Raw genomic sequence first — 27,862 nt, 5'->3', positions numbered from 1 at the left:
AATTACCTCTATTTCCCCATTAGGCCCCGCCCCTTTGGCCCCTTGGGGGTCAGAGTCACCATTTATGCAAAATCTGTTCCCTTTCCCCCAATGATGTTTTTGACCAAATTCGGTTCAAATATTTTCATAATTTTATGACAAGTAGCGATTTAAAGATATTACCTCTGTTTCCCCATTAGGCCCTGCCCCTTTGGTCCTTTGGGGGTCAGAGTAACCATTTATGCAAAATCTGTTCCCCTTCACATAAGAATGTTTCTGACCAAATTGGGTTCAAATCCATTCATACCTTTATGACTAGTAGCGATTTGAAGGAATTACCTCTATTTCCCCATTAGGCCCCGCCCCTTTGGTCCCTTAGGGGTCAGAGTCACCATTTATGCAAAATCTGTTCCCCTTCCCAAAAGGATGTTTCTTACTAAATTGGGTTCAAATCCATTCATAACTTTATGACTAGTAGCGATTTAAAGGAATTACCTCTATTTCCCATATGGGGCCCCGCTCTTTGGCCCCTTGGGGGTCAAAGTCACCATTTATGCAAAATCTGTTCCCCTTCCCCAAAGAATGCTTCTGACTAAATTGGGTTCAAATCCATTCATAACTTTATGACAAGTAGCAATTTGAAGGATTTACCTCTATTTCCCCATTAGGCCCCGCCCCTTTGGCGCCTTGGGGGTCAGAGTCACCATTTATGCAAAATCTATTCCCCATCCCCAAAGGATGTTTCTGACCAAATTGGGTTCAAATCCATTCATAACTTTATGACTAGTAGCGATTTAAAGGAATTGCCTCAATTTCCCCTATTGGGCCCCGCCCCTCAGGCCCCTTGGGGGTCAGAGTCACCATTTATGCAAAATCTGTTCCTCTTTCCTAAAGGATGTTTCTGACCAAATTGGGTTCAAATCCATTCATAACTTTATGACTAGTAGCGATTTGAAGGAATTACCTCTATTTCCCCATTAGGCCCCGCCCCTTTGGCCCCTTGGGGGTCAGAGTCACCATTTATGCAAAATCTGTTCCCCTTCCCCAAAGGATGTTTCTGACCAAATTGGGTTCAAATCCATTCATAACTTTATGACTAGTAGCGATTTGAAGGAATTACCTCTATTTCCCCATTAGGCCCCGCCCCTTTGGCCCCTTGGGGGTCAGAGTAACCATTTATGCAAAATCTGTTCCCCTTCTCCAAAGGATGTTTCTGACCAAATTGGGTTCAAATCCATTCATAACTTTATGACTAGTAGCGATTTAAAGGAATTGTCTCAATTTCCCCTATTGGGCCCCGCCTCTCAGGCCCCTTGGGGGTCAGAGCCACCATTTATGCAAAATCTGATCCCCTTCTGCCAAGGATGTTTCTGACCAAATTTGGTCAAAATTCAATAAGAACTTTTTGACTAGTAGCGATTTGAAGCAAATGTTGACGGACGGACGCCGGACGACAGACGACGGACGACGGACGACGGACGCTGCACCATGGCATAAGCTCACCGGACCTTCGGTCCAGGTGAGCTAAAAATGAAAATAACACCTCACCATATTACTTTTGACACTATGGCCGTTTACTTTGCTGGTACCCCAAAACTTTTGCTTCAAGTATGGCTCAAATTACCAAATTAGAGCAGTTATTTTGGAATCTGAGATTGATGAATTTTTTTGTTAAATCTTTACCATTTTCTTTCATAAATTATATTGTAATCTATGTTACTGGTGCTTTCTTTTTTTCTAAAAGAATTTTATTTGTTTGATTTCCCAAACGCAATTAACATTTTCCGGATATTTTCCTCTTTTCCGGATGAAAATTAGAACATTACACTAACGGTCCTTCAGACGCTTTCTTCTAATACGCCATGTCAAACGAAGCGTATCGGTGATACAGAATGCGAGAATATGCACAATATGAGCTTCATTTGCAGCACTAAACAAGGTTGCTCGAGTGTCGAGCGTTCCAACCTATGCGATAATGTAATTTGAATTAAGGCAAAGCCTTAGAAGAGCGCAGCCTATGACAGTAATCACTCACCGTAACATGTATATGTAGCGGGGGATGTTATCGTGTATGTACTGACAGGTTAAGCTGACAGGGTTAAGCTTAACGATAACTATATGTCATGCCTATATGTCGTGTCTGTACTATGTGTACCTGTGTCACCTTGACCTTTGCTAGTCCTCTGTTCACGTGTGCTGTCTCTGGTCGATGTTTTTGTCGTGCATTGTTCGTAGTCGCTTGCTTTTTCGTCAGTGTCTGTCGTGCCTGTGTATCCTCTGTCGTGATTGGTCCTTATAGTTTTGTATTGTTAAAAAGTGGGATAAATTTAGGGTGGTGTATCGTATACTGGGCAGTCTGATGGATTAATTTCCTGTGTGCTGTCACGTCTTTCTCGCTAGTACTAATGTAACGTTAGGGTATGTAGGGTCTTGGGTGGGTAGTACTAGTCTTGACTTTAAACATATTTTATTGTCTAAACAAGAACAATAGGATTAGGCACAAGTTATTACAACTTATGAAGCCTTCTCCACTCAACATGTTAATATTTACAAGTAATGACATAGGTATAATATATAGTAAATCATGTAACATTTAGGAGGAAAAATTGATAATTTAACATACAATGTACATTTACATAATAAAGAGATACAAGTATATATATTCAAAATCTTCTGCTGGACTTTATGAAAGACTGCACATATCCAAATACATAACTATTCACTTCCAAAGCCAAGTTTTCATTACCATATAATAACAAATTTAAATTTACATGTATATTTAAATCATTAAAATATTGGAACATTTCAGCACGAGCAGTAGCATATATTGGACATTCAAAAAAGAAATGATGCGCATTTTCACAAATGTTACCTCAGTTTACACAAATAGAGTCCTCTGCCAAATTTACACGAAAGTATTAGTCGGGATGTTGGGTTTAGTTAGGTCGTACAGGTATGGGGGTGGTTTTAGGTTAGGATGTTTATTATATAGCTAGGCCTAAGCTGCTGTCCGTTTATATGTAATTTCATGTTGTAAATGTTTATGTCATCGTTAATAAAGTGTTAATTGTAGTTCAAGGCGTTTGTTCTCTCTCTATACGACAGATACAAGTTACCCATCGAACCTGGGTTGTTGGTCCACAAGGGCGAGTCGGGTGCAGTTTAACGTACGCTCCTGTTACATATATACTACCACATTTTCAGATTTTAGACTTTTTTTTTAGGGGGGGGGGGGGGGGGGGGGGGGTTAATTTAAAAGAATGACACAAAAAAATGCTACAACACATTGTAACATAACTATGTATTACATCTAAACATCTATACATGAAAGTATATATGAAAATTCCTTAGACAGTATGTCTACAGAAAATTGAAATCCCATAGCCCAAGTCATTTTTCCACAGACCCATTTTGTAAACATATTGTTGAAAAGTAGCATTACTGTCACGCAAACGCTTGCATCATCCAGTAATAACACGCTATTATGGGTTAAAAAAACCTCTATTTTAAGCTCGGATTTCATATCATTATTTGTCAGAAAATATTGGAATGTTGTTTACATGAATTGTAATGTATGTCAGGACTCAAACTTTTCATAGCCATTGGGGCCAACACTGAGAAATTTTACATAGACCGACCAGGTTTTCTATAGCCTCTGGCCATCGGACCACCTTTACTTTCGAACACTGCAAGTTGAGTGACAGACTTGTTTATTGTTTGTCCTGATGTGAATTTCATTGTCTTTACTTTGCATTGTTGGATTCCAAATGATCGTGCACTTAATAATGGCATCAGTATTCTACTGCCATATTTCTTTGCTACTAACAACGTAAAAGGGCAGACGATACAACAATATTTTCATATATATAACAGGAAAGCGAATTTAGTGCCGCCACAAGGGGTTAAACCCGCGACCCTCTGCTTACTGCTCCGTCGCTCTACCGACTGACTTAATGGAAATTCCCCCACCTGAAATCACTATGTACCCTATTTACAATTAAAACCTGCCTCACTATTCCTCACTTTTCAAACGTGTTCGCCCCGAACACACATTAACCCAGGTTTTATCCCCAACGAAGCCTCTCATTTTCATATAGCTTGCACTTGGAGTGGTCAACCGATGTAACAGAAAAGCAAGTAGTGTGCCTCCACCGTCATCGAACCGCGACCCCAGGCTTTACTCACCGGGTTCAATCGTACTGACCGGACGCCGGTGCTTACACCTGGGCATCGATGAATTTTACACCCGGACAACGATAATTTCGATAGAAAATGAACGCCGAAGACGGGATCGGAAGAACGGTTGGGATATTTTTTCTCTTTTCTGATGTGATAATGATGTCCTTCAAGGAAAATAACCCGACCACGGAACAAAATGATAAATTGGCTATAACTTGCAAGGATAACTGACAGGAAAAACACCTCTCATTTTTTGCTAATTCGCCCACATTGTAGGCGGGTATGACCAAATTATGCCGCAATCCACGAATTATGCAACATATACAGCAAAATCCGCGATCGAAATGACTGTAAGTCTCACAGTTTATCGGAATTATATATTTTGACATCATCAAGTCTTATTCGATTGATTGGTAATAGTTAAATAGGAAAATTAAACATTTCCGTATTTTACACCTGTGGCAACGAAGACGCTCTTGAGCTTTACACCCGGGCGCCGCAATTTGCTGACATGGTAGTGATGTAGAAATTAACAGAGTTGGCCTTTTGATGGTTTTTGTTTATGTATTTTTTGCATTTATGCAACTCGTTACAATTCATTCACGGACATGCCTCTTTAAAGGGTCCGAATTTGTGCTTGTCAATCCGTCATCCGTTTTTGTTGTGATCTATTTATAAAACTGCTCGAACCTGGTAGAGAGCTCCCCATGGAGTGAAATCTCCAGCCTAGACCGATCACAAGAAACGTGGCCTACAGTTAATTAAATACAATATTTATAATATATCCAGAATATGAGTAAAAAGGCACTTAACATCTACATCAATTTCACGGGTTTTAGGTTTTTGAAAAATTGTCGAATGTCAACGTAAATTTCGTGAGAGTTTATATAGATCTTTTATACCATCAATGCATGTTGCAAGTTTTGTGTTTACGTCCCATGCGTTTCCTCCTTTTTCTGATCTGTGTCTAGCCGCGGTTGGAATATGGTTGACTACCTCGTATTCTGAATAACAATATATCACATGTAAAGTGCGCAAGGCCGAACTTACGTTCCCCAAACAATATACAATCTGACAGATGGAGTACATACATGTACTGAAGTAATTGTTGGTTGCCGCAAAGTGCATGTACTTTTAGAGCATCGGCCAAAGTCCCCAACTCCACTATGCGTCGGCCCGTGCGCCATGAAGTGTCCTCTTGTTCTACATTGCCATAAATTGGAGATGTGCTAACCTCTTCCTGACTTGATATAAATTGTCTCCGCCGAGATTGTAACTAACGTTATATGGTCGTCACACATTGGCACATTATGTGATACATCGGCGCTGTCCTTGTTTTCAATGGACCATCTTTAATTTATGTTCTCACTTCATTGAAAGCATAAGCCTTACCTAGTCTTTTAGTTTTACAAAACTGACCCCTTTACCTCTTGACCGCATCGTGCTGTAGGCCTAAACATTTATCTCCCAGCTGACTTGAAAATTAAACCAGATGTAACTATTCGTGAATATAATCAAGGGCCCGGATCGCCGGATCGCCGGACGCCGGATCGCCGGACTCATGTCTGTGACGTCACAGAAGGGTCGGTCTACCTTAAGTTTGATTTCACACCGTTTATACATCATTGACTTCGTTTGAGGGCAGCGAGGGTACTATTCCATCTTGAGACAACTTTATCAGACCATAGTGCCCTCAAAAGGCGGCAATTCCTCACACTTCCATTTACTTTGCTAATTTCAATATTCTCCTGAATATATCACCACACGAAGGCTTGTCTGTATCAGCCATTTTTGTTGTTATAATATATCTATCGAATCACACCAGTAACAGTAATGTTATAATAGATTCTCATTCAATCTTGCACCAAATCTGATAGGAGTGTGTACTATAGCCTCATAGTACCCCAGTTTTTAGCCAATGGGAAGTCAGTATTTTATCATGTGATGTACTAAATAAAGATCCACATTATATATCTATGCACACTATTGACCGTGTTGTTGTATCTCTCAATAGCCAATATTTCTTCATCCCATCAATACAATTTGGCCATCAAGAACAAATAGAATGGAAAATCTCTGAACAAATTTTATTGCATTTGGTCAGAAAAAGTTATTGATCAAAGGAACATCCTCCAGACTTAAGTTTACTTAGGAAGGTGTTGTTTTATCTCATTTTGACATCAAATATAATTCAGAAAAAAAAAACCCAAAAGTATCTTTGAATGATATAATTAAGCAATGAATATACTCTAAATGCATTTAATTCGGTTCACTCAAATTTTAGCTAAAAACCATATCAAAACAGATCAGCAAAACAATGAATTAGCACACCAACAATGATTGCCATATAGAAACCAATGTAGATAAACTAAAATTCTCTCAATTATAACTTATCAGGATGCTTCTACAGAGATTAAATTATGTACGTTTATAGTATTCTATATCAGCACTTACTTTAGGTATACAGCATTGTTTGAAGAATAAGCTCCAACTAGCAAATCTGCAAAAAAGACACACAAAAGATACATCATACATCAGACAAATCTTAGTTCAGCATCCAAAGTCAAATACAAGGGATGGAACTGAATGCATGTTTCATAGGAATCTTTGGAAAGTTTTTAAACAATATTGTATATGAGTTTCAAATATTCAATATTCTATAAAAGAAAGTGTTAGATTCTATTCATTTTTCATAACTCAAAGCATGTTTACAAAATGTCACACGTTAAATCAAATTTTTTTAGTGGTAATTGATGGAAAACACATTTTTCCATATCAAGAATATATCACAACATCATGAGCAATTGAAGGCAGTATTTATATCAGATACATTTTGAGACAACAGTCTGTGGGGTGGACAAAGGGCAATACCTCTACAGAGTTAGGTACTCGAACAAATTCTTTTATGACATCCAGCAATGTACTCACAAAGGATAAACTAGATACTGACTTACTTATACAATAATGTCTGCTTATAGTAACATCATGTTGCCAAATATATACATCCAATCTGTGAAATATCCTAAATATAATATCAAGCAATATCGGGATTCACAAGTAATATTATGTGTATCCAAAATACTGCTGTGTAGTAATTCAGACAATTTTTGTTTTAAGATTAAGAAGTCCATGTATCATGTTTCTGCATTGATAATTAAGAAGTGTTATTTTTTCATGCTGACTTCATCTATATATACAACCAAACATTTTATTTAATTGTCTAATGATAAAATCACTGGAAAATCGAATTCATGACTGAATCAGGGTGACCTTGACCTTTACTATACACTACATACCTGGATATCGGTTGCCATCCAGATCTTGACCACCAGATAGTGACCAGCCAAATGTACCTATGTTTGGTTTGAGGTCGACACCTTCTATAACCTGTAACAAGAGGAAACATCATAATGATATTGACCTTTAACCTTACAAATTACATTGACCTTTGAACTTTGGACAAAAAATCCTTCATTTATAATCTTAGAATTGTATTGTTACCATCAGTAACTGCATGGGTTAATTACAATAATTGATAAAACTCCTACCTGTGACACCTTTGTAACTATGCCTCTCTCATGGTTTAATTACAATAATTGATAAAATTCCTACCTGCGACACCTTTGTAACTATGCCTCTCTCATGGGTTAATTACAATAATTGATAAAATTCCTACCTGCGACACCTTTGTAACTATGCCTCTCTCATGGGTTAATTACAATAATGGATAAAATTCCTACCTGTGACACCTTTGTAACTATGCCTCTCTCTGACCCAAGGTATATGTAAACTGCTCCTCTATTTTCTCGGCCCCCATATGGAGCCCCTACAGCTAGATCTGAAACAATAAAATATTATTTCATTTCATGAATGATGATAATCAATGCATACATAAGAGGGCCAAAGCTTAAGACCTCTGGCTTCTCCAATTCAAAATATATAACTGGCTGGGTGGGGTTTAATTACTGGAGCAATGAAATACAATCTATGGCTAACTTTTATAGAATCACAATTTATACACGCTAACAATCCACATGACCTTAATACACATAAATGTAAATGGATCAATACCTATATAAACAAAAAATACCTATATAAACAAGAGCCTGTATCGCTCATCTGGTTGTATAAATTTTAATCCCACCCACCTAGGGATGCTTCATACTGAATTTTGTTAAATTCTGATCAGTGGTTATGCAGGAGAAGTCAATTGTGCTGACAGATGCATGGACGGACGATGGATGCTAGACACCACGGTATGGCATAACAATGTAATATACCCACCTTTAAATCCGTCTATGTTTAAGTCACCCAATCCAATCAGAGCTGACCCAAACCTAGACTTTGGTGAGTGTCCGTCCAAAATGTCGTATCGTGTTCTCCTATTGGGCCGGAATTGTCTCTGTCAAAAAATGCAATATACATCTTATAATCTGTATATAGTTTTTCAATGTGAACATCAATAACAGCAAACAAAAAGTTTATACAAAAATATCTTATGTATTACGTATACATGTAGATTATTGTGAAATAATACAATTCCCCTTATTATACTTTAAACATATATATTTTTGTGGTAATCTTATTTTAGCGCCTTTCCCGCTGTACTCATTTCACTAAATTATGACTGAGCTAAATGCAGATTCTTTGTACTGTTGTCTAAACCAACTGTTGTGAGTACACCATTTCGTCATTACACTAATCTGTCTGAATTCAGTTACAATTGTATATGCTAAAATTTGTGTGTCAAAATTTACAGTAACTCCCTAAAGGCCAACTTTGTTTAACACCAATCTGTCTTCAAAAGCTGCCTGTTTTGTTTATGTAAAGATTTTGTTACACAACCAAATTATATATGACTGTTTATATGTGACGTTTCGATGATTACCACTGTATGTACACTGTCAACTTCAGCATGTGTACACAAAGGTGTACAAAATGCACGAGTTGTCTTCAAAATTCAAAGGTCGATGTCGACTTTGGCCATGCTGATGTGTTACATCACTATGCTGTAGTATTGTAATTGGACAGAAATGACTTGATTTTGCTTCTCTTAATTTGCCTAATACCTGGTTATAGAGGAGAAGGTGACAATGGACATACAGTGCTTGTCATCGAAACGTAACGCATAAACATTAATTTGTTGTGAAACAAAATCCTTACATAAATCACACCTTCAAAGCTGAAGAAAATATTAGGAAATAGCTACTTGCTTTGGTTCCCAACATAACAAAATTCACCAAGCATGAGTCTTTATATGAAAAGCTGTCTATAAAGGCCATTTTTTTCTGGCCTTTGAGGATAAATATGGTACTAACTTTTAAACCAGGAGAGGGGGGGCTTATTTGAGGATAAATATGGTACTAAACTTTGCCACAATGGGAAGGGGCTTATTTGAGGATAAATATGGTACTAACTTTTAAACCAGGAGAGTGGGCTTATTTGAGGATAAATATGGTACTAACTTTAAAACCAGGAGAGTGGGCTTATTTGAGGATAAATATGGTACTAACTTTTAAACCAGGAGAGGGGGCTTATTTGAGGATAAATATGGTAAGACCTAATATACTCTGAAACATTACAGTGAAATTATATAACCTGAAAAATTTCATAGCATTAATGCAGATGTTCCTAGAAGTGCCATCAACTGTTATAGATAATCTACCTAATTTTGTATCTGTCCATATTTCTGTCGACTGTAATTGTACACCAGTACCTAGCATTAACAGAAAGGTGAGAAGAGACTAATCAAATTAACAAAAGACAGAATTAAATTTCAGTTCTATTAGGGAAAACATTAGTCAAGGAATTAAGATATATCACTGTGAGTGAATGGAATAGGTTCTTGATGATTTTCTAGATGAGGTTTTGAAACAGTGCATGCAATTTGTGAAGTGTAGCAACAACTTAGCTGATATCGCTATACCTAGTGAGGATGCATTGATTATATATAAATATATTTCAGGGGTCTTTCCTCCACCTGACCTCTAGATTAACCCATTCTGTAATTGTGATCAGAAGCTACAGGTCTGCTGTGAAGTGATGTTTCATTTCTAAAGCTCCTCCTCATTTCCGAAGAAAAGACTAGTTTCAAATTTCTCACAGTGGAAAAAATAATTGTTTTCATTCTAGTTGGACAATAGAGCCGGCTACCACCGGATTACTTCCCTAATTTGGTGGTGTCCATTTGTACAGCTGGGTTGACAATGACAAAGTTTCACATTAAAATATATAAAGACTTCATCTATTAACTGCAGGTAATTTAAGCAATGGCTGAATCAGTCACGTTTTGGGTCTACAAGCTGAACTGCTCTTTTATTACAATAAAACGTTTAAATTCAATTTGAATAGACTGGATAATTGGGTTTTCCAACACAGTGCCAGCAGCAAGTTGGTGTCGATTTACTCTGCTGGCAATGGTGGATGGTTTTAGTGAGGAAAGCGATATAGCCCTTATATATCTGTAAGGATAACTTCACATAAACAATGATACAAGACAATGGCAAAGCATTACAAAACATGTAGTTTTTCTTGATGATGAAGATAGGGGTTCTGTTTAATTTTCTAATAAAGGACTATATAATCTAATACTGTAGCTTATTATCTTCAGCAGTCATGTTTACTAACACATTAGAATGCAAATTAAATGTTTCTATTGAAAGACAAACCTCACATGTCACATGTGATATGTATAATATGTCTTTATAACATAACTCACAGGTACAATTGATTTTATACAAACATGTTTCATCATCTCAATTGAATCAATTTAACTTTCTTCTTTACTTCAAATTTTTACATACATTCCCCCCTGAGTCTATAACATACATTCCCGATTAAGTTGATAACAAACATTCCCCTCTGAATTTTTTACATAATATATTGTAATAATGCACATTTTTCTCGGGCCAGTCCATTCTCGGGCCAGTCCACTTTCTCTGGAGTAGATTACCTTGCCCTCTGTTGGTATATGTCATTGCCGTGCAAGCCTATCTAGGGGAAATCATTAAACTAAATTTCATGCTAAGAGAAACCTCTTTATCAGAATCAAGCCCTTCACCATGAGTTAAATAGATCAGTGCTTCTATAAAGCTTGTGTATTCAAATGTAAACAAACAATTTCATCTTCCTTTCTTTTATGTACATGGACACTGATTTGCTCAAATACAGAATTCAAAATGGATTATCATCAGCAAAAATTCTTGAAATAAAATTTAAAATTGATAAATGTATTCAAATTATAAGTTAAACAAAAGTAAACAAAAAAGTCAAATTCTTATCTTAACTGATACTGTACATTCAAGTTGTAATGCTTTCTTTTATATGGAAGCCAATTGATACCATAAATACAGATAGATATTCTCAAACTGAAATGGTCATTGCCAATTAGTTCTAGATGTCCTTCCTCACATAATAAGGTACTCAAATTTAGTTGTTACAGATCAGAGACTTATAATTCAAAAGCAAGCCATCAACGTATCAGGCTGAGGAGTTCTAACAAGCATGATTAAAACACAAGCAATCAGAAACTAAAAGAAAAGTGATGTAGAAAGCATTAATAGCCCATTAGTATATTTAATTTACCTAAAATGGAGTTATTTCTTTTCAAAAAAAATTCTGATGAACTACTTAAGAAGATATGGAGGTCATCTTCCAAAACTCAAATGGTAACCATGGTAACATAACCGCTAAGTTTTCAATTTTGAGCAACATCATAGTCAATTTAAAATCTATTCATGATTAGCAGAAATTTACATTGATATATTTTTTTTTTCTCCAAATGATTTTTTTCATCAAACATTTTATACATGAATTACCATGGAAACACAGGCTGGTGACACTGGTTAAAATTTGATAACATTTTTTAAGAAATAGTACTGGTATACTAGTTTTACTTCAAACAAGCAAAATATCTGTTGTATTTTCAAAAGCTCATTTATTGAGAGTGAAAAATACATGTAAAATTAGGGAAGAAATATATCCGAATTATAAATTTTTAATATTATGAAAGAGATAATCATAATTTCACTTAAGGGTGAATGCTAACTCAAAATATAATGTCTACAAATTATTTTAGGAATTATCTCCCTTTTCAATTTGTTATGTACATAAATTGTGTATCACTTAAATCAAAGAATAAATCAATTGAGTCTAAATAATAATCTCCAGAGGTATCTTAATGGTATCTAAGTGTAGAATTCTTTTGGGAAGGAGATGTAATTCACAGTATCGGGTAGCATATAGCCTTAATTAAATTTTGTAGATCATCAGAGGCAAGAATAACAAGAATACACCATACTGTGTCAAGATAATCAAGGGAGTTAACCAGTGTCAACAGCCAGGCTAAGTTGTTGGCAAGAATGACCTTGACCTCAAACCCACATCCAGTTACTGACTAAAGTACTATACACTTACAACCTCCGTCTCTACGATGTCTGAAGTTGAGAACTCGCCCTGACAACAGGGGCAAGGTCACGGTTAAAAATAAATACAACACAACAGCAAGAGAAATCAACTAGAACTTGGAACATAAATAACAGTAAAAAAATAATGGAATAGAATATAGCCATTTCTGTTAGTACAACATTCAAGGTCTGAGAATGTGACTTGGCAGAAAAAGAGTTGGCAAAGATACCTAAATGTTTCTATAAAGAATAACATAATGTCATCTAATCTAACACAACATCCTAGTTAACCGACTGCTGTAGAGGTTTAATCCATTAACAGCTAAACATTCCATTAAATTAATGGTGTTTTTAACATTAACATCTAAACATTCCGTTAATTAATTAATGACTTTTTAACCAATGCTAAATCTTCACTTACAAAGCATTAGGAAATAGTCTGAGTACTGAAGTAAGCCACTGTTATGTGACTAGTTAGAACGTAGAAACAACTTAGCTATACAATAATCAAAACGTAAGCTGGAATCTAGTTAGATGTTAGAATTAAGACTTTATAGGCAGCACACAGCAACTGCAACAATATTATATCTTCAGATCTTATTAGGACTATTCAATTACTGTTAATAATGCAATTTCCAGGAAAGTATTTTTATATTTTTTTAAAGATTTTCATAATCAATATGCTTTCAATTTGCAAATTAGCAGTTGAATTAGTATGATTATTTCGTGTGTAGTACAAATGAAACTTCCAAATTTGTTTTATATTTTTCTATAAGTGATATAAAAAACATGATTTAACACAGAACTGATCAAAAGTAAAAAACACAAAACAGGGGAGATAAATGTCGAGAACCGTATTAACACAGATAGGACAAACTTACCTGTTTATTTTGGTAGTAAATGTACACTCTGCCAGTGTCGTACGATTTCGTGGAACTGTAGTCAGAATAAAATGGTGCACCAACAATGATGTCATGGAGTCTGCAATATAATATGTAAATTTTTGTATTTCATTCTGTATCTTCTTTAGCAATAACAATGTTACTTTTAAACTTTTCACACACAAGGGAGGTAACACTGTCAAATCAAGGGAAGTAACTCCAGAGAAAATTACCCCATCAACTATATCAAATTATTTTTCTTTCTTTAGTGTTCAGTATAGGAAGATCTCTTTAATTTCTTTAACCATTTTGTAAAGGAAGATTTCTTGATTTAAAGAGAGGGATGAGCATGAAAGCAACATCTCAATTTGTTTTTAATAGTTGAGAACATATTTTAATTCTTTCAGTTTTACTCTTGTGCCTCGATCCTCAATATTTGAATTTTGTTGGGATATTATCTCTATTTTTTTCACTTACTTGTTACCATCCAGATCTTCTACTGCAAGTGCATAGCCGAAGTACGCCCCAATCTACAGATAAAAAGAGTAGGTTATCTACCAAGTCTCACCAAAGTACAGTCCTGTGTACAGGATATACATTGACGAACATTTGTAATGACTAGGAAATGTCTGTAAGACGTAAATGCCCCTTAGTACAGACAATGTCAATAAAGTGGGCCTCAATAATTTCTACAAACAAGCATAAGGATTGAACCCTTGGATTTAGAGATGGGAACACCACAGCCGCCTACAGACAAAATCAACAATGTAGGCATCATTCTACAAACAGGCATAAGTATTGAACCCTTGGATTTAGATGATGGGTACACCCTAGCCTACAGAGTCAACAATGTAGGCATCATTCTACAAACAGGTATAAGTATTGAACCCTTGGATTTAGATGATGGGTACACCCTAGCCTACAGAGTCAACAATGTAGGCATCATTCTACAAACAGGTATAAGTATTGAACCCTTGGACTTAGAAGATCGGTACACCCTAGCCTACAGAGTCAACATAATGTAGGCGTCATTCTATAAACAGGTATAAGTATTGAACCCTTGGATTTAGATGATGGGTACACCCCAGCCTACAGACAGAGACAACAATGTAGGCATCATTCTACAAATGAGCATAAGGATTGAACCCTTGGATTTAGATGATGGGTACACCCTAGCCTACAGACAGAGACAACAATATAATGTAGGCCTCATTCTACAAACAGGTATAAGTATTGAACCCTTGGACTCAGAAGATCGGTACACCCTAGCCTACAGACAGAGACAATGTAGGCCTCATTCTACAAACAGGTATAAGTATTGAACCCTTGGATTTAGATGATCGGTACACCCTAGCCTACAGACAGTCAATAATGTTACAGGCCTCAATGATTTCTACAAATAAGCATAAGGATTGAACCCTTGGGATGTAGAAGATCGGTATACCCTGACCTACAGACAGAGACAATGTAGGCCTCATTCTACAAACAGGTATAAGTATTGAACCCTTGGATTTAGATGATGGGTACACCCTAGCCTACAGACAGAGACAACAATGTAGGCCTCATTCTACAAACAGGCATAAGTATTGAACCCTTGGGATGTAGAAGATCAGTACACCCTAGCCTACAGAGTGTGTCAAACCAAAATGAATAAACATAATCAAACTATGTCATTATCTACAGACACAGCATATGTCATTGGTAACTAAATACATTCTGACCTACAAATGGATTGTTGAGCTGACAACGTAACTTAACACCAGGAAAGCCTATTGAATAAACCTGTCAATGGAATAAGGAGGTTAGAAGTGGAAAGGGCACTTTTATCTTCATTTGAGTTTCGCTTTAAATCCACGGGTCAAACACGCAATGAAATAGTCTGTACAATGGTCTCTCACACTAATGTTGTTTGGTTTGTACTGTAAGGACAACACAATCAAAGGACTGTTGTTTTAGCTCCTTCATCATACGGGCAAGTCAGGATTGTATCTTGTCTCGATCAGATTTAATTCAGAAATTAAGAATTTACCCCTATAGTATTATTTTGATGTTAGGCAATAAAATTATTTAAATTAACTTAAATGAAAAACTTAAATGCTATTTCTAAATTAATGCTGTTTCCAGTGTTGAATTCAAATACTGAATAGTTACGTCCAGTGTTGAATTCAAATACTGAATAGTTACGACAACTTCTCTGAATAATGCTGTCTATATTACAGGTGTAACATGGTATTTTGAATCATGGTGAAATGATCCGGGGTCAAGATACCATTATGGTAAAATGACCCCCCTCTCATGGTAAAGCTTACTTCTCCATTCACCCCCATCCTCAACTGTTCACCTATATTACATTCCATAGTCAACCTACCCATCCAAATTTGTACTGTTTATAATAATATAACATTATTTTAATCAAAATATGTTAAATAATATATGAAAAATCATGTTATAGTGACTTTAATATTGGGGGAGGGGCATTTCACCATGAGGGGGTCATTTTATCATAATGGTATTTTGACCCTGGGTTCAATTTGAAAATACCATACTACAGGGAGCAATATAATACAAGTACTGTGAGTTTACTGTGCTGCTTTTAGCCAGAAAAACCACCAAGACCTCTCTAAAATATTTTTACTAGCTCTACAGTTTCAGAAACAATAACAGTGTTGATAGTTGGTGCTATTACATGGGTTTTATCATTTAATATTGTATCATAACATTCCATTTAACTTTGTTCGTAAACACATTATTGTCTATTTTGAAGGGTGTGTAGATCCATCATTGTCTATTTTGAAGGTCGTATAGACAGATCAGAATCTATTTTGAAGGTCGTATAGACACATCAGAATCTATTTTGAAAGTTGTATAGACACATCAGAATCTATTTTGAAAGTTGTTTTAGTCCCAGAAGAATAGTTTCAAAGAGATGTTTGCTGGTGAGCTGGATTTTTATGGTAGCTGACGGTACTGCTTCATTCTAGTTTCATAACTGCCAGATTCTCCATCTTAGTAAATAACAAGTGTAAGATCAATCTGGTGTCAAGGTCACCTCTCTGCTTGAGCTGATGTTAAAGTCACCTATAAACTGCACCCAATAGCACCTAATACCAATGTCAATTATTAATGCCAACTGATGTCAAGGTCATTTGTTAACTTCATCTGATGTCAAGGTCATTTGTTAACTCCATCTAATGTCAAGGTCATTTATTAACTTCATCTGATGTCAAGGTCATTATTAACTCCACCTGATCTGAAGGTCATTTATAATTTCATCTGATATCAAGGTCATTTTTTAACTCTGCCTAATGTCAAGGTCATTTATAACTCCATCTGATGTCAAGGTCATTTATAACTCCATCTGATGTCCAGGTGATGTTTACCTTAATGTTTACCTCATCCAGTTTGCATCCACTGAAATCACACAATAGTATGTCAGTCAGATAAATATGCAGATAATCTTTATACACGACGCTATGAAAAACTGACAATGGCTGTTTAGCAGGCATGTTCAGGCTGGTAAGGGGGTCATGTTCAGGGCTGGTAAGAAGTTTATGTTCAGGGCTGGTAAAGGGGTAAGAGGTCATGTTCAGGACTGGTAAAGGGGTCATATTCAGGGCTGGTAAAGGGGTCATGTTCAGGGCTGGTAAAGGGGTCATGTTCAGGACTGGTAAAGGGGTCATGTTCAGGACTGGTAAAGGGGTCATGTTCAGGGCTGGTAAAGAGGTCATGTTCAGGGCTGGTAAAGGGGTCATATTCAGGGCTGGTAAAGGGGTCATGTTCAGGACTGGTAAAGGGGTCATGTTCAGGGCTGGTAAAAGGGTCATGTTCAGGGCTGGTAAAAGGGTCATGTTCAGGGCTGGTAAAGAGGTCATGTTTAGGGCTGGTAAAGGGGTCATATTCAGGGCTGGTAAAAGGGTCATGTTCAGGGCTGGTAAAGGGGTCATGTTCAGGGCTGGTAAGGGGGTCATGTTCAGTTGACCTCATTACTTACCATTCAAAAGGATTTTTTAGCCAATCAAAAAATGTCTTTGCCACTTTGGCATTCTGTGTAAATTGAACAGGCTATGGAAGTGTTAAAACATCAATAAGCCTCTGATCTATCCATTTTTTTTTTTTTTTTTACTTTACTAAGGTAGTATCCGTTATAACAAAGGAACATCTACAAACTACATATGCATACTCTGAATATATCATTTTGGACATGTATTGGCTGGTGATAGGTACCATCATCTTAGTTGGGGGGACATTCCCTGATATTATGTATTCAATAATGACCAACCATGACGGGTGCTGAGGGGAAGGAAGCTCTGGCAAAAGATTGCCAGTTGCATTTTGATTGGCTTGTTGAAAAGTCATCTGAACAAAACCCTTTACCCATCATCGTCATAACGTCATAATATCTAGTGTTTATTGATGATCTGTATTCCAATAAGATTGGAGTTCTGTCAATAATTTGTATTCATACCTAAGTCCAGTGAAAATAGGATTGACTTAATTGTATGAAAAAGAAACATATTACCCCACTACCTGGTCATTTATTGTACCCGCAATCATCTTATGAGGCAAACCATTATATTTCAAGAGATTCAATTTTATTTCTGTTGGAAAAAAAATTACACAACTCATTATTCCACTACAAAACTCATTATTCCTCAGAGTGATAATTCTGCAGGTCTGAAGTGACAGCAACTCCCTAATGGGAAATACAATGCTTTGTTAACACCAACATTACTCTGCTAAACATCATAATATTTCCCTGGAGCTAAAAATAAATGGTTGAATCTGACATTGAGAGTCAACTTCATCAGACACGACCGATTCAGTATAACAAAACTAACTATCAGATTGCTTATAAAGAAACTGGAAATACTGTGACATTTAAAAACGTTTTTCTTCTTCTAAATTTCATTCTCTCGCTGTTTTTTTTTTCTTTTTCTTCTTTTTTTTTGGTTATGGAACCAATCAGAGCCTAAATGGGTCTTTAAGGTATAGACCAGCATCTCAGAATGGTAGACACATTTATTGCACAAGAGGAAACAACGCATGCTTTTGACTAATACAACAAGCATATAAAGCCTCGACAGTTTCGTCCTTGAAATTTTATAGACTATTTGCTATGTTGCCAAAGAGTTTGAAAATAGTAATAAAACGTTTCGCAGCTTCCATCAGTTATTGTGATACGTGTGAAGATGGGTTTGAGAAAAACCTGTATATTAATGTTCCTAGCGACATACAGTTCCTCCTGTGAACATTTTAACAAGTCACCACCCTCATCCCACTTTATTACCAACATAGTGCTTCTGGTCCCAGTTATTCACATAAGTGAAAAAACTGTTAACATAACAGAATCAATTTGATTACATATAACCTTCCTGTCACATGCATTTCTACCAAAAAAGAATTTAATCTTGTTCTCAAGAGAGTTCTGCGATGTGAAGTTTCGAGGCTAATGTTTATTAAGATATAAAACCAATGTTAGAAATTCAATGTTTTTTCATTGGATTTATAAGTGTATCCAAAAGGTACCCTTTTACACCATTTACATTTTTAATGGATCCAAATCATTAGATAATAGATTAACATAACGTATACGAAAGCTGATTTTTAAGGATGGTAGCTTTGCTATAGAGAATTACCCAATACTACTGAATAAGCTTTACATCTTTACTGCTTGATTTAGTTAAGTAGACAATACTTTTTCTGGATATCATTCAACAGGCCTCTCATGTGTTTTCCAGTGAGGTAGCCACCAGCTACTACCTGCCTCAAAACGACCCTGTATGTTTACCCTGGTATAAGTAAAACCCTATAGATGAAGAAAAACAGGCTAAAATGTTCTCTGGGGTTACATGTGAACTTTTTGCAACTGTGCTGCTTCTTCTGAAATTTTTCACTAAAATCATTCTGACAATCAATATTTTTCCACAACTTCAGAAAATTGGTCATTGATATTTCAATAATAATGAAAAATGTTCACAATCTCAATGAAAAATTCATTCATTTATAATTTCAGGAAAATTTATTTATTTATATTTTCAGAGATAAAACAAGTTTTTTCACAACCTTTGAAAATTATTCAATGATAAATAATGAAAATTTTTTCAAAACCTCAAAAAATTGTTACAGCCATAGAAAATTGTGTGCCGCATAATGCTTTTGAAGGTCAATTGCACACCCTCATTGGCATTTCACATTAACTCTCTACACCTGCGTAATAAACCTCAGAAGATACACTGGTACTGTAGGATACTTGCACCAAGGATAATATTTTTCCAGGAACAACATTGCTGTTATTTGCAAACAAACAAAACAAAGTACATTTATTGTATGTATAAAAAACTCAATCCAATATGTCATAAACTAAAAGGCTAAACACGAGTTAAGACGGCATGACAGGCTCCTATTTTGTGTTTTTCTAGTTTAATTTCAGTTGGATGTATATACACCTATATACTGGTACAAAGGAATCTAATTTACCCTTTTTTTATTTATTATATGAAGTTACAAAACAGTGTAACAAACCATTTAAATGTGATAAGAAAACTTTACAGTGACTCGTAATTCTACATTTGTAATCAAATTTTAAATTGTTTTCCTTGTGCAGCTTCTATTTGGAATATTTGATAGACTCTTGTTAATGCCATTCCCAACAACTTATATACTGGTAGTAAAGTTCCATTCAATGCAGCTTAAGGAACTCATAACAGAAACCGAGTTTCAGAAATGCCAGCATTTTTAGAAAACAATAAATGATCACTTGGTTTTCTTAATTCAACAGTGATTCACAACACTTCAGTAGCCGGAGTTCTAATAGGCCCTTACAAATATCTCTGTTTGTTTCAACGAAAATAAATAAGACGGAAATAAATAAACACAGAAAGTAAATTAACAAGCAGGAATCGTATTGCGTCATTGTGTACCTAGATATTCAAGTGATGTATTTAAGAGTTTCTTCCGCTACCTTACTAAACATCATGGATCTGATAAGACACATACCAGTGCCTCAGCTTCTATAAAAAGCTTGTTCCCTGTCACAAACTCTTTACCAGATTCAAACGCAGCTTTTGATTACATAACACATGGGATAAGGAACCAAACAGTGTGTAAGAGTCTATATTTAACTAAGTCTATACATCCAACACAGGTATACAGAAAATGCACACATATCTTGTGCGGAATGCAATATGGTGCAGCTTTTTTATGAGGAAGCCATTTCACTTTCAGGAACTACAGATTTGTTATCAACAACAGATGAATCCACACCGGTGTCGCCTCTTATCACCAATTTGTATATATCAACACACGCAATGCTGAAATACCCCAAAACCTGAAACCTGATCTAGTAAATAGACATGAAGACAGATATCTGGTAAATACAGACGTAATTATTCTCTTATCAGAGCCAGCAAACTTAATGAAAGCCATGATAGGGCCATCATACATCTAACTTCCAATGTTCCAGTCTTTTTCCTTTCGATTCTAAGTTAAGTAATAAGCTGAATTTTGTTTTGCGATGGTTTATTCTCTGATACAGTCATTCTTTATTTCCAACACACCATATACAATGATTAGATTTGAATACAGAATTTCTGGCAAAACCGTAATGCAGTTGCAGCAGCAGCAGAACCCAGATAAACAGTATCTCTACCTATTTGATGGCAAGTAAGCTATTTCTGAGCTAAACAAGATTTGACATTTCAGGGATGGCAAGTAAGCTATTTCTGAGCTAAACAAGATTTGACACTTCAGGGATGGCAAGTAAGCTATTTCTGAGCTAAACTGGATTTGACATTTCAAAGATGGCAAGTAAGCTATTTCTGAGCTAAACAAGATTTGACATTTCAGCATTGGCAAGTAAGCTATTTCTGAGTTAAACAAGATTGGACATTTCAGGGATGGCAGTAAGTTATTTCTGAGCTAAACAGGATTTGACATTTCAGGGATGGCAAGTAAGCTATTTCTGAGCTAAACATAGTTTGACATTTCAGGGATGGCAAGTAAGCTATTTCTGAGCTAAACATAGTTTGACATTTCAGGGATGGCCAGTAAGCTATTTCTGAGCTAAATGGGATTTGACACTTCAGAGATGGTCAAACGTGAATGAGTTTAACTCACACAATCTGAGAATGTGTTTTAGACCTGACTTACTGTAATCAACTTGACACTGTAAGTCATTCCCTCATTATACAACTAAACACTGCATGATCCCATTATCACAAGTTAACCTATAACTAATTACACAAGATTCTAACCTCAGCAAGAACTGAGCCACATTATAAGACTACTAGATCCTACCCTCATCACCATACATAGGATGTTATACCAAATATTTATGACAGTGTCTCTCAGCAAAGAAAATCAACTCACGCCACAGTGACCAGTCGTGGCTGAAGAAGGCAGCATGTGACTGTCAAACGCTATTGCCTACAGACTAATCTGCTGTGAGATTCAGTCACATGACTTGCGAATAATCTATATAAATTAAGAATCCATCATTCCATAACCAAATCTGACAGCAATAACACCAAGCCTACTGATCCCCATTCATCCGGGTCATAGAATCATACCAATTACTAATACAGTTCAACATAATGACATGTTCTGAAACGTTTTAAAACAAAAAGTAGCAATTGAACTGCATGAGTTTTTGTGTTTTAGGTTGAATGGTGATGTGATTTATCTATGCGGCCAACGGCTTATTAACAGTGTCAAACCACTAAAATACATAAAACAGATGTAATCAACACTAATGTTTTATCAATGGAAATTAGAAACATAGATCTTGTCCGAGGCCACAATAATACATTGTATACAATATATAAAGACACGTTTTGGAACTCTTAGATTTTGTAGTCAAATAGTCAACCAAATTTCATTAACTGTATTTGATCGCTAGTTTCAACAGATCATGAGATACTAACTTACTCATCATCTTACGAAGTAATTACTCATGAAGAGCCTTAAATACAACCTTCATTTGTAACTTATGGAGATGACGAACAGTCCTATGATGACTTGGTTGTATTCTTTGGCAATTCCTTTTACCAAATTACTCTGAATAACATGCAACATACATATGTTGTTCAATGAGGTAGCCACCAGCTACTACATGGAGACCCAACCTAACAATGCCCTAACTGGTTTTTCACAGGATGATAAACGCATTGAACAAGCAATCAAACTCATAATGACATTTATCAGATGAGTCCATATCTAGTAATTAATAAATCCAGTGAATAAATATTCCTGAAAACTTTGATCTCACATTTCATAATGGCCTTACTGTAGTACATCTAAGGTAATATATATAACATACTCTTCCCCGTCCAGAATAGCACACCAGTTATCTAGTTAAGCTTGAATTAGGAAGAATGCTGATATGTTAATCCTTCAGGAAAGATCCTGACCTGATGCCTCACATCGCAGAAGCCTAATTATCCAATAACAATGTCTGGACTGCTAGCACAAGAGGCCCATCAACCATACACGTATGCCTGACATGACTTATTAGAACATTTGTTCAGCGAACAAAATCATAAAAGACTGTCTATAAATATCTCCTACGAAAGCCAGATTTAGATATTTATGTCTCTGCCACTTGCCCAGCAGAAAATTGAGAAGACTTCAAATATTCAATATTTTTTATGTTGAAACAAGGGTAGATAACTCATCATGTGAGAAGACAGGGGCAGATAATCATGTAAATGTGAAAATAAAGGTAGATAACTCATCATCTGAGAAGACAGGGGCAGATAATCATGTAAATGTGAAAATAAAGGGTAGATAACTCATCATGTGAGAAGACAGGGGCAGATAATTATGTAAATGTGAAAATAAAGGGTAGATAACTCATCATGTGAGAAGACAGGGGCAGATAATCATGTAAATGTGAAAATAAAGGGTAGATAACTCATCATCAAAAGACACTGGCAGATAATCCAATGTATATTGAAACAAGGTAGGTAAATCACTTCAGTGCATGTGGAAACAAGGGCAGACAACTCAAAATGGCGAAAAGTTCAAAACAAACAAATTAGAGACATGTTAAAGCTCGCCTGTTCTCCTGAGATGTTTCTGATAGATGTCATATTCTGAGTCAGCGATCAGATCAGACATGTTAAATCTCACCTGTTCTCCTGAGATGTTTCGGATAGATGTCATATTCTGAGTCCAAAGCTCCACCTGGTGAACAAAGGAATATATTCAAAAATCTAGATAGACTTTATATTTTCTCTTCAAAAACTCATAGGTTTTGTTTAGGAAAAAAAGCTCAGAACATCAGTGGATGTGTATTACAAAATGGATGACCAAACATTTGTGTAAGAATGATTCAATAAGTAAAAATTTATTTGAAAAATATTATCTGATACTTGAAATCTCACTTAAAATATTCAAGAAAAATAGCGAAGGTGTCTTAACAGTCACCTAATCATCTAATCTGTCCTAACAGTCAACTTATCATCTGAGGTGACTTAACGGTCAACTAATTAATCATCAATGGTTTCTTTACAGTCCAATAATCATTTTAGGGGTCTTAAGTGTCAACTAATCATCTGAGGTGTCGTAACAGTCAACTAATCATCTCAGGTGTCTTTTCGGTCAACTCATCATCTTAGGTGTCTTAACAGTCAACTTATCATCTGAGATGTCTTAACAGTCAACTTATCATCTGAGATGTCTTAAAAAGAGTACTTAAAATTTTAACTTGAATATAAGCATTCAGCCTCTATATATGTACAGTTATTTATACATCAATTAATTTACACATAACATCTAAATTATCAAAACAAACTTTATATATAACATCTACTCAAATCAACACACATTACCTTCCCAAGAAGAAATTCTGCTCTGGGCACACCCACAACATAATCTGAAAGATTAAGGGTCAAAAGGTAATTTCCTTTAAAAAACCAAATTAAAGGTGAGAATTTGTAATCAAGTAATTTTATACTCTATTTCTTTATTACATTAATTCTTTCTGTTTCAAAAACACTTCAAGTCATATTACACAAAAATTGAAGTGCATGAGTTGATTTGTTAGTAGTACTCAACACCAAAAGTTTTAGGTGGGATTATTTCAGAACAATGAAATAAGTACTGAATAACAATAGATATGGGTGGGCTTATTTCAGAACAATGATTTAAGTACTGAACAACAATAGATTTGGGTGGGCTTATTTCAGAACAATGACTTAAGTACTGAATAACAATAGATGTGGGTGGGCTTATTTCAAAACAATGACTTAAGTACTGAATAACAATAGATTTGGGTGGGCTTATTATATGGCATACACTTATCTTTGGACAGAATGTTAATTTGCTTGATGTTACCTTTGTGATGTTTTTACAATTGTTTTGGTACTAATTTTTTTAAATTACTATAATAATTTATTAATATTTTTTTTTATATAACAGGTTGGCCTGAGCTGTTGTGGTTTTGTCCCTGGGTAAGACACTTAACCCTAATTGCTCTGCATAGTTTCAGCAAGAGAGTCTCCGGTATGCTGTTCAGTGAGGTAGTCACCAGCTACTACAAGGAGACCTGTCTCAAAATGACCCTGACTATTTATGGGATGATAAACCCAGCAAACAAATAAAAATTTATTTGTTATTTATATTTACCATCTTCTTCGTCTGCATCAAACCTGCCCACTGCACTGGAATAGCCTGAAACACACGGGAGTTAACGGTCATGCATACTTTACACCACAACTTAGACGCGACAGTGGATGCCACATGTGAAAGTGCAATCTATGATCATTTAGCCAAACAGTAAAGTGCTGAAAAGTTTTGCCCCTATCTCTACAGCCCAATATCATATTATCATCGCCCCATACTGTCAACAAATTCTTACAGCATGTCGGGAGTAAAAAAATAAAAACAGGAGATTAAATTCAGCAATCTTCTGTTACCCATATCTTTCATCTAAATAACATATCATTGTGTACTTCACTAGACATGGCGAACATTATGACCAGTCAACTATCTAAAGATTCAGAATGTGTGAAGTCTAGTCGATTGACATCGGCTGCTAGCCTCTCACTGTCAACATGACCAGACCAAAACAGACCGTTGTAATCTTTATTTTAGATACTGATTTTATGTTGGCATGCAGACTATGTTTCGATGGTTAAAAATTTGCTGAAAAATTCCTTACTTAATCACACCATGTAGTACACAATGAAAACTGATGTAAAATTTTAGATTATCTTGTATGGTAGCAAATATTTTGAAACATGAAAGGTTTGTTTTTAAACATTTCAATTTTTCCTTGCATTACCTCTATAACTGTCGTCTGATGCCTGCGGTTCTTCTCCGGTGTCTTTCCTAGAGTTCCCTCTGTCAAGATATATATTGTGTACTTGTCCTAAAAAAATGCAAATTATTCAAAATTGCACAATGAAAAATTAAAAGTAAACGCTGAGTTTTAATCAAATATAACGCTAATATTTCAACGAATGTTCAACAGAATTTCCCAGAAGACCTCCATTTAATTATGACTAAGTTAAGGGTACATGTACCTGGATCACATTTCAGTCAGGGCAGACAAGTTTGTCGCTATATACTATCCTCATGTTGTCACCTCATCACTACCCCATTCAACATTACAAGGAAAAAATTGTATTAACAGCCTTGGGAGTTAAATGCCAGAGTAAGAATTACAACTTCACGCAAAAATTGCGAAGAATTGTCACTTTCTATATAGGTACATATCCATTATGTGTTTTGTCTTTAAAATATATAACTAGCACACACAAAATTCCAGAATTAACCAAGTATGCAACTTCTGAGTTTCCATGACTGTGGGCCTGTTGGCTTTTGAAAATATTTTATACATTCAACCTCTGTGACCTTTAATTTACATCAAGGTCATTCAAATAAACACCTTTGGTAGCCCTTCATCCCAGCATGAAACTGACCCAATATCATGGTTTTGGTGCCTCTTGGTTTATTAGAAAGATGTCAAAGAGTAAATTGTTTTTGATGCATGATGCCAGACAAAAGGGGATCAGACAATAGGTAAAGGTCATCTGACCATGCCAGACAAAAGGGGATCAGACAATAGGTAAAGGTCATCTGACCATGCCAGACAAAAGGGGATCAGACAATAGGTAAAGGTCATCTGACCATGCCAGACAAAAGGGGATCAGACAATAGGTAAAGGTCATCTGACCATGCCAGACAAAAGGGGATCAGACAATAGGTAAAGGTCATCTGACCATGCCAGACAAAAGGGGATCAGACAATAGGTAAAGGTCATCTGACCATGCCAGACAAAAGGGGATCAGACAATAGGTAAAGTTCATCTGACCATGCCAGACAAAAGGGGATCAGACAATAGGTAAAGGTCATCTGACCATGCCAGACAAAAGGGGATCAGACAATAGGTAAAGGTCACCTGACCATGCTAGACAAAAGGGGATCAGACAATAGGTAAAGGTCATCTGACCATGCCAGACAAAAGGGGATCAGACAATAGGTAAAGGTCACCTGACCATGCCAGACAAAAGGGGATCAGACAATAGGTAAAGGTCATCCGAGTCCTGTCTCAGGTGACTTAAAAACTTACCTTGCCAATAATAGGCCCCAGGTGCGCCGATCAAAAGCCTTTCTCCATTCTACAAAGGTGGGACAGCATATCAGATAGGAATAACAGGAAAGAATTAAAGCAAAATATTGTCAACAACATATATAACCTCAAATATTTTCTCTTACATAGGAAATGCATATTGGTGAAATGATTCCAAAAATTAATCAAATATTGTGCGTCTCTGATATTTGAAAATGATCTGTTCATTCATGAATGACATTCAAAATGTATTGATACATGTACAGTAAACTCTCCCCAAGCAATCTTTATGTTGTAATCATAATCTGCTTTTTGCTGAGTAACTGCTTTTTAGATATCGCCATTTACCTAAATCAACTGATTTAATGATTACCAGCTTTAAAGATATATTTGTGTCTTCTTACTAACATGGGATGCCTATTGAGGTTAGGCTGGTTATACAGTAATCTTGAGGTAATTTTCTTGTAATATAATAATCTTTGTACACATGTACCAAAATTTAATCCTAAATTAAACATGTGCCCAAATTTAATCCTAAATGACACATGTACGCAAATTTAATCCTAAATGACACATGTACTCAAATTTAATCCTAAATGACACATGTACGCAAATTTAATCCTAAACGACACATGTATGCAAATTTAATCCTAAATTAAACATGTACCGAAATTTAATCCTAAATTAAACATGTACCCAAATTTAATCTCAAATTTTCATTTTTAACATTCCAGTTTAACCTTCAAGTTAAGGTCTTGTTTAACATCTGATGAAGTCCTTTGTTATGATTTGATTGTTTCAGGAAATCTATATCACAGGATAAGCTGTTAATTAATGCAATGATG

General features: G+C 35.8%; 1 protein-coding gene across 5 annotated transcripts in view; it reads right to left on the bottom strand.

Moving 5' to 3' along the window:
- Window positions 1–27,862, bottom strand: part of LOC117344236 (integrin alpha-8-like) — a 122,004-nt gene that overhangs the window by 20,917 nt on the left and 73,225 nt on the right. For 4 of the 5 annotated variants that reach the window (XR_004536131.1, XR_004536132.1, XM_033906914.1 and 1 more), the window contains exons 6-17: window positions 27,018–27,066; window positions 25,728–25,814; window positions 25,070–25,114; window positions 24,274–24,317; window positions 23,573–23,626; window positions 13,922–13,974; window positions 13,445–13,544; window positions 12,574–12,612; window positions 8,443–8,560; window positions 7,899–7,996; window positions 7,455–7,545; window positions 6,613–6,658 (exon numbers count right to left, since the gene is read on the bottom strand). Coding sequence is in view for 3 of the 5 variants with exons in the window: in XM_033906914.1 (XP_033762805.1) it covers window positions 6,613–6,658; window positions 7,455–7,545; window positions 7,899–7,996; window positions 8,443–8,560; window positions 12,574–12,612; window positions 13,445–13,544; window positions 13,922–13,974; window positions 23,573–23,626; window positions 24,274–24,317; window positions 25,070–25,114; window positions 25,728–25,814; window positions 27,018–27,066 (824 nt within the window). In the remaining 2 variants the exon portion in view is untranslated. The remainder of the gene's footprint in view (window positions 1–6,612; window positions 6,659–7,454; window positions 7,546–7,898; window positions 7,997–8,442; window positions 8,561–12,573; window positions 12,613–13,444; window positions 13,545–13,921; window positions 13,975–23,572; window positions 23,627–24,273; window positions 24,318–25,069; window positions 25,115–25,727; window positions 25,815–27,017; window positions 27,067–27,862) is intronic. The other variant, XM_033906916.1, reaches the window with a different exon arrangement.

This window comes from Pecten maximus, chromosome 15 (genome assembly GCF_902652985.1).
Source record: "Pecten maximus chromosome 15, xPecMax1.1, whole genome shotgun sequence".
NCBI lineage: Eukaryota > Metazoa > Mollusca > Bivalvia > Pectinida > Pectinidae > Pecten > Pecten maximus.
Note: the sequence above shows the minus strand (reverse complement) of the source record. Positions and strands in the feature narration are given on the sequence as shown.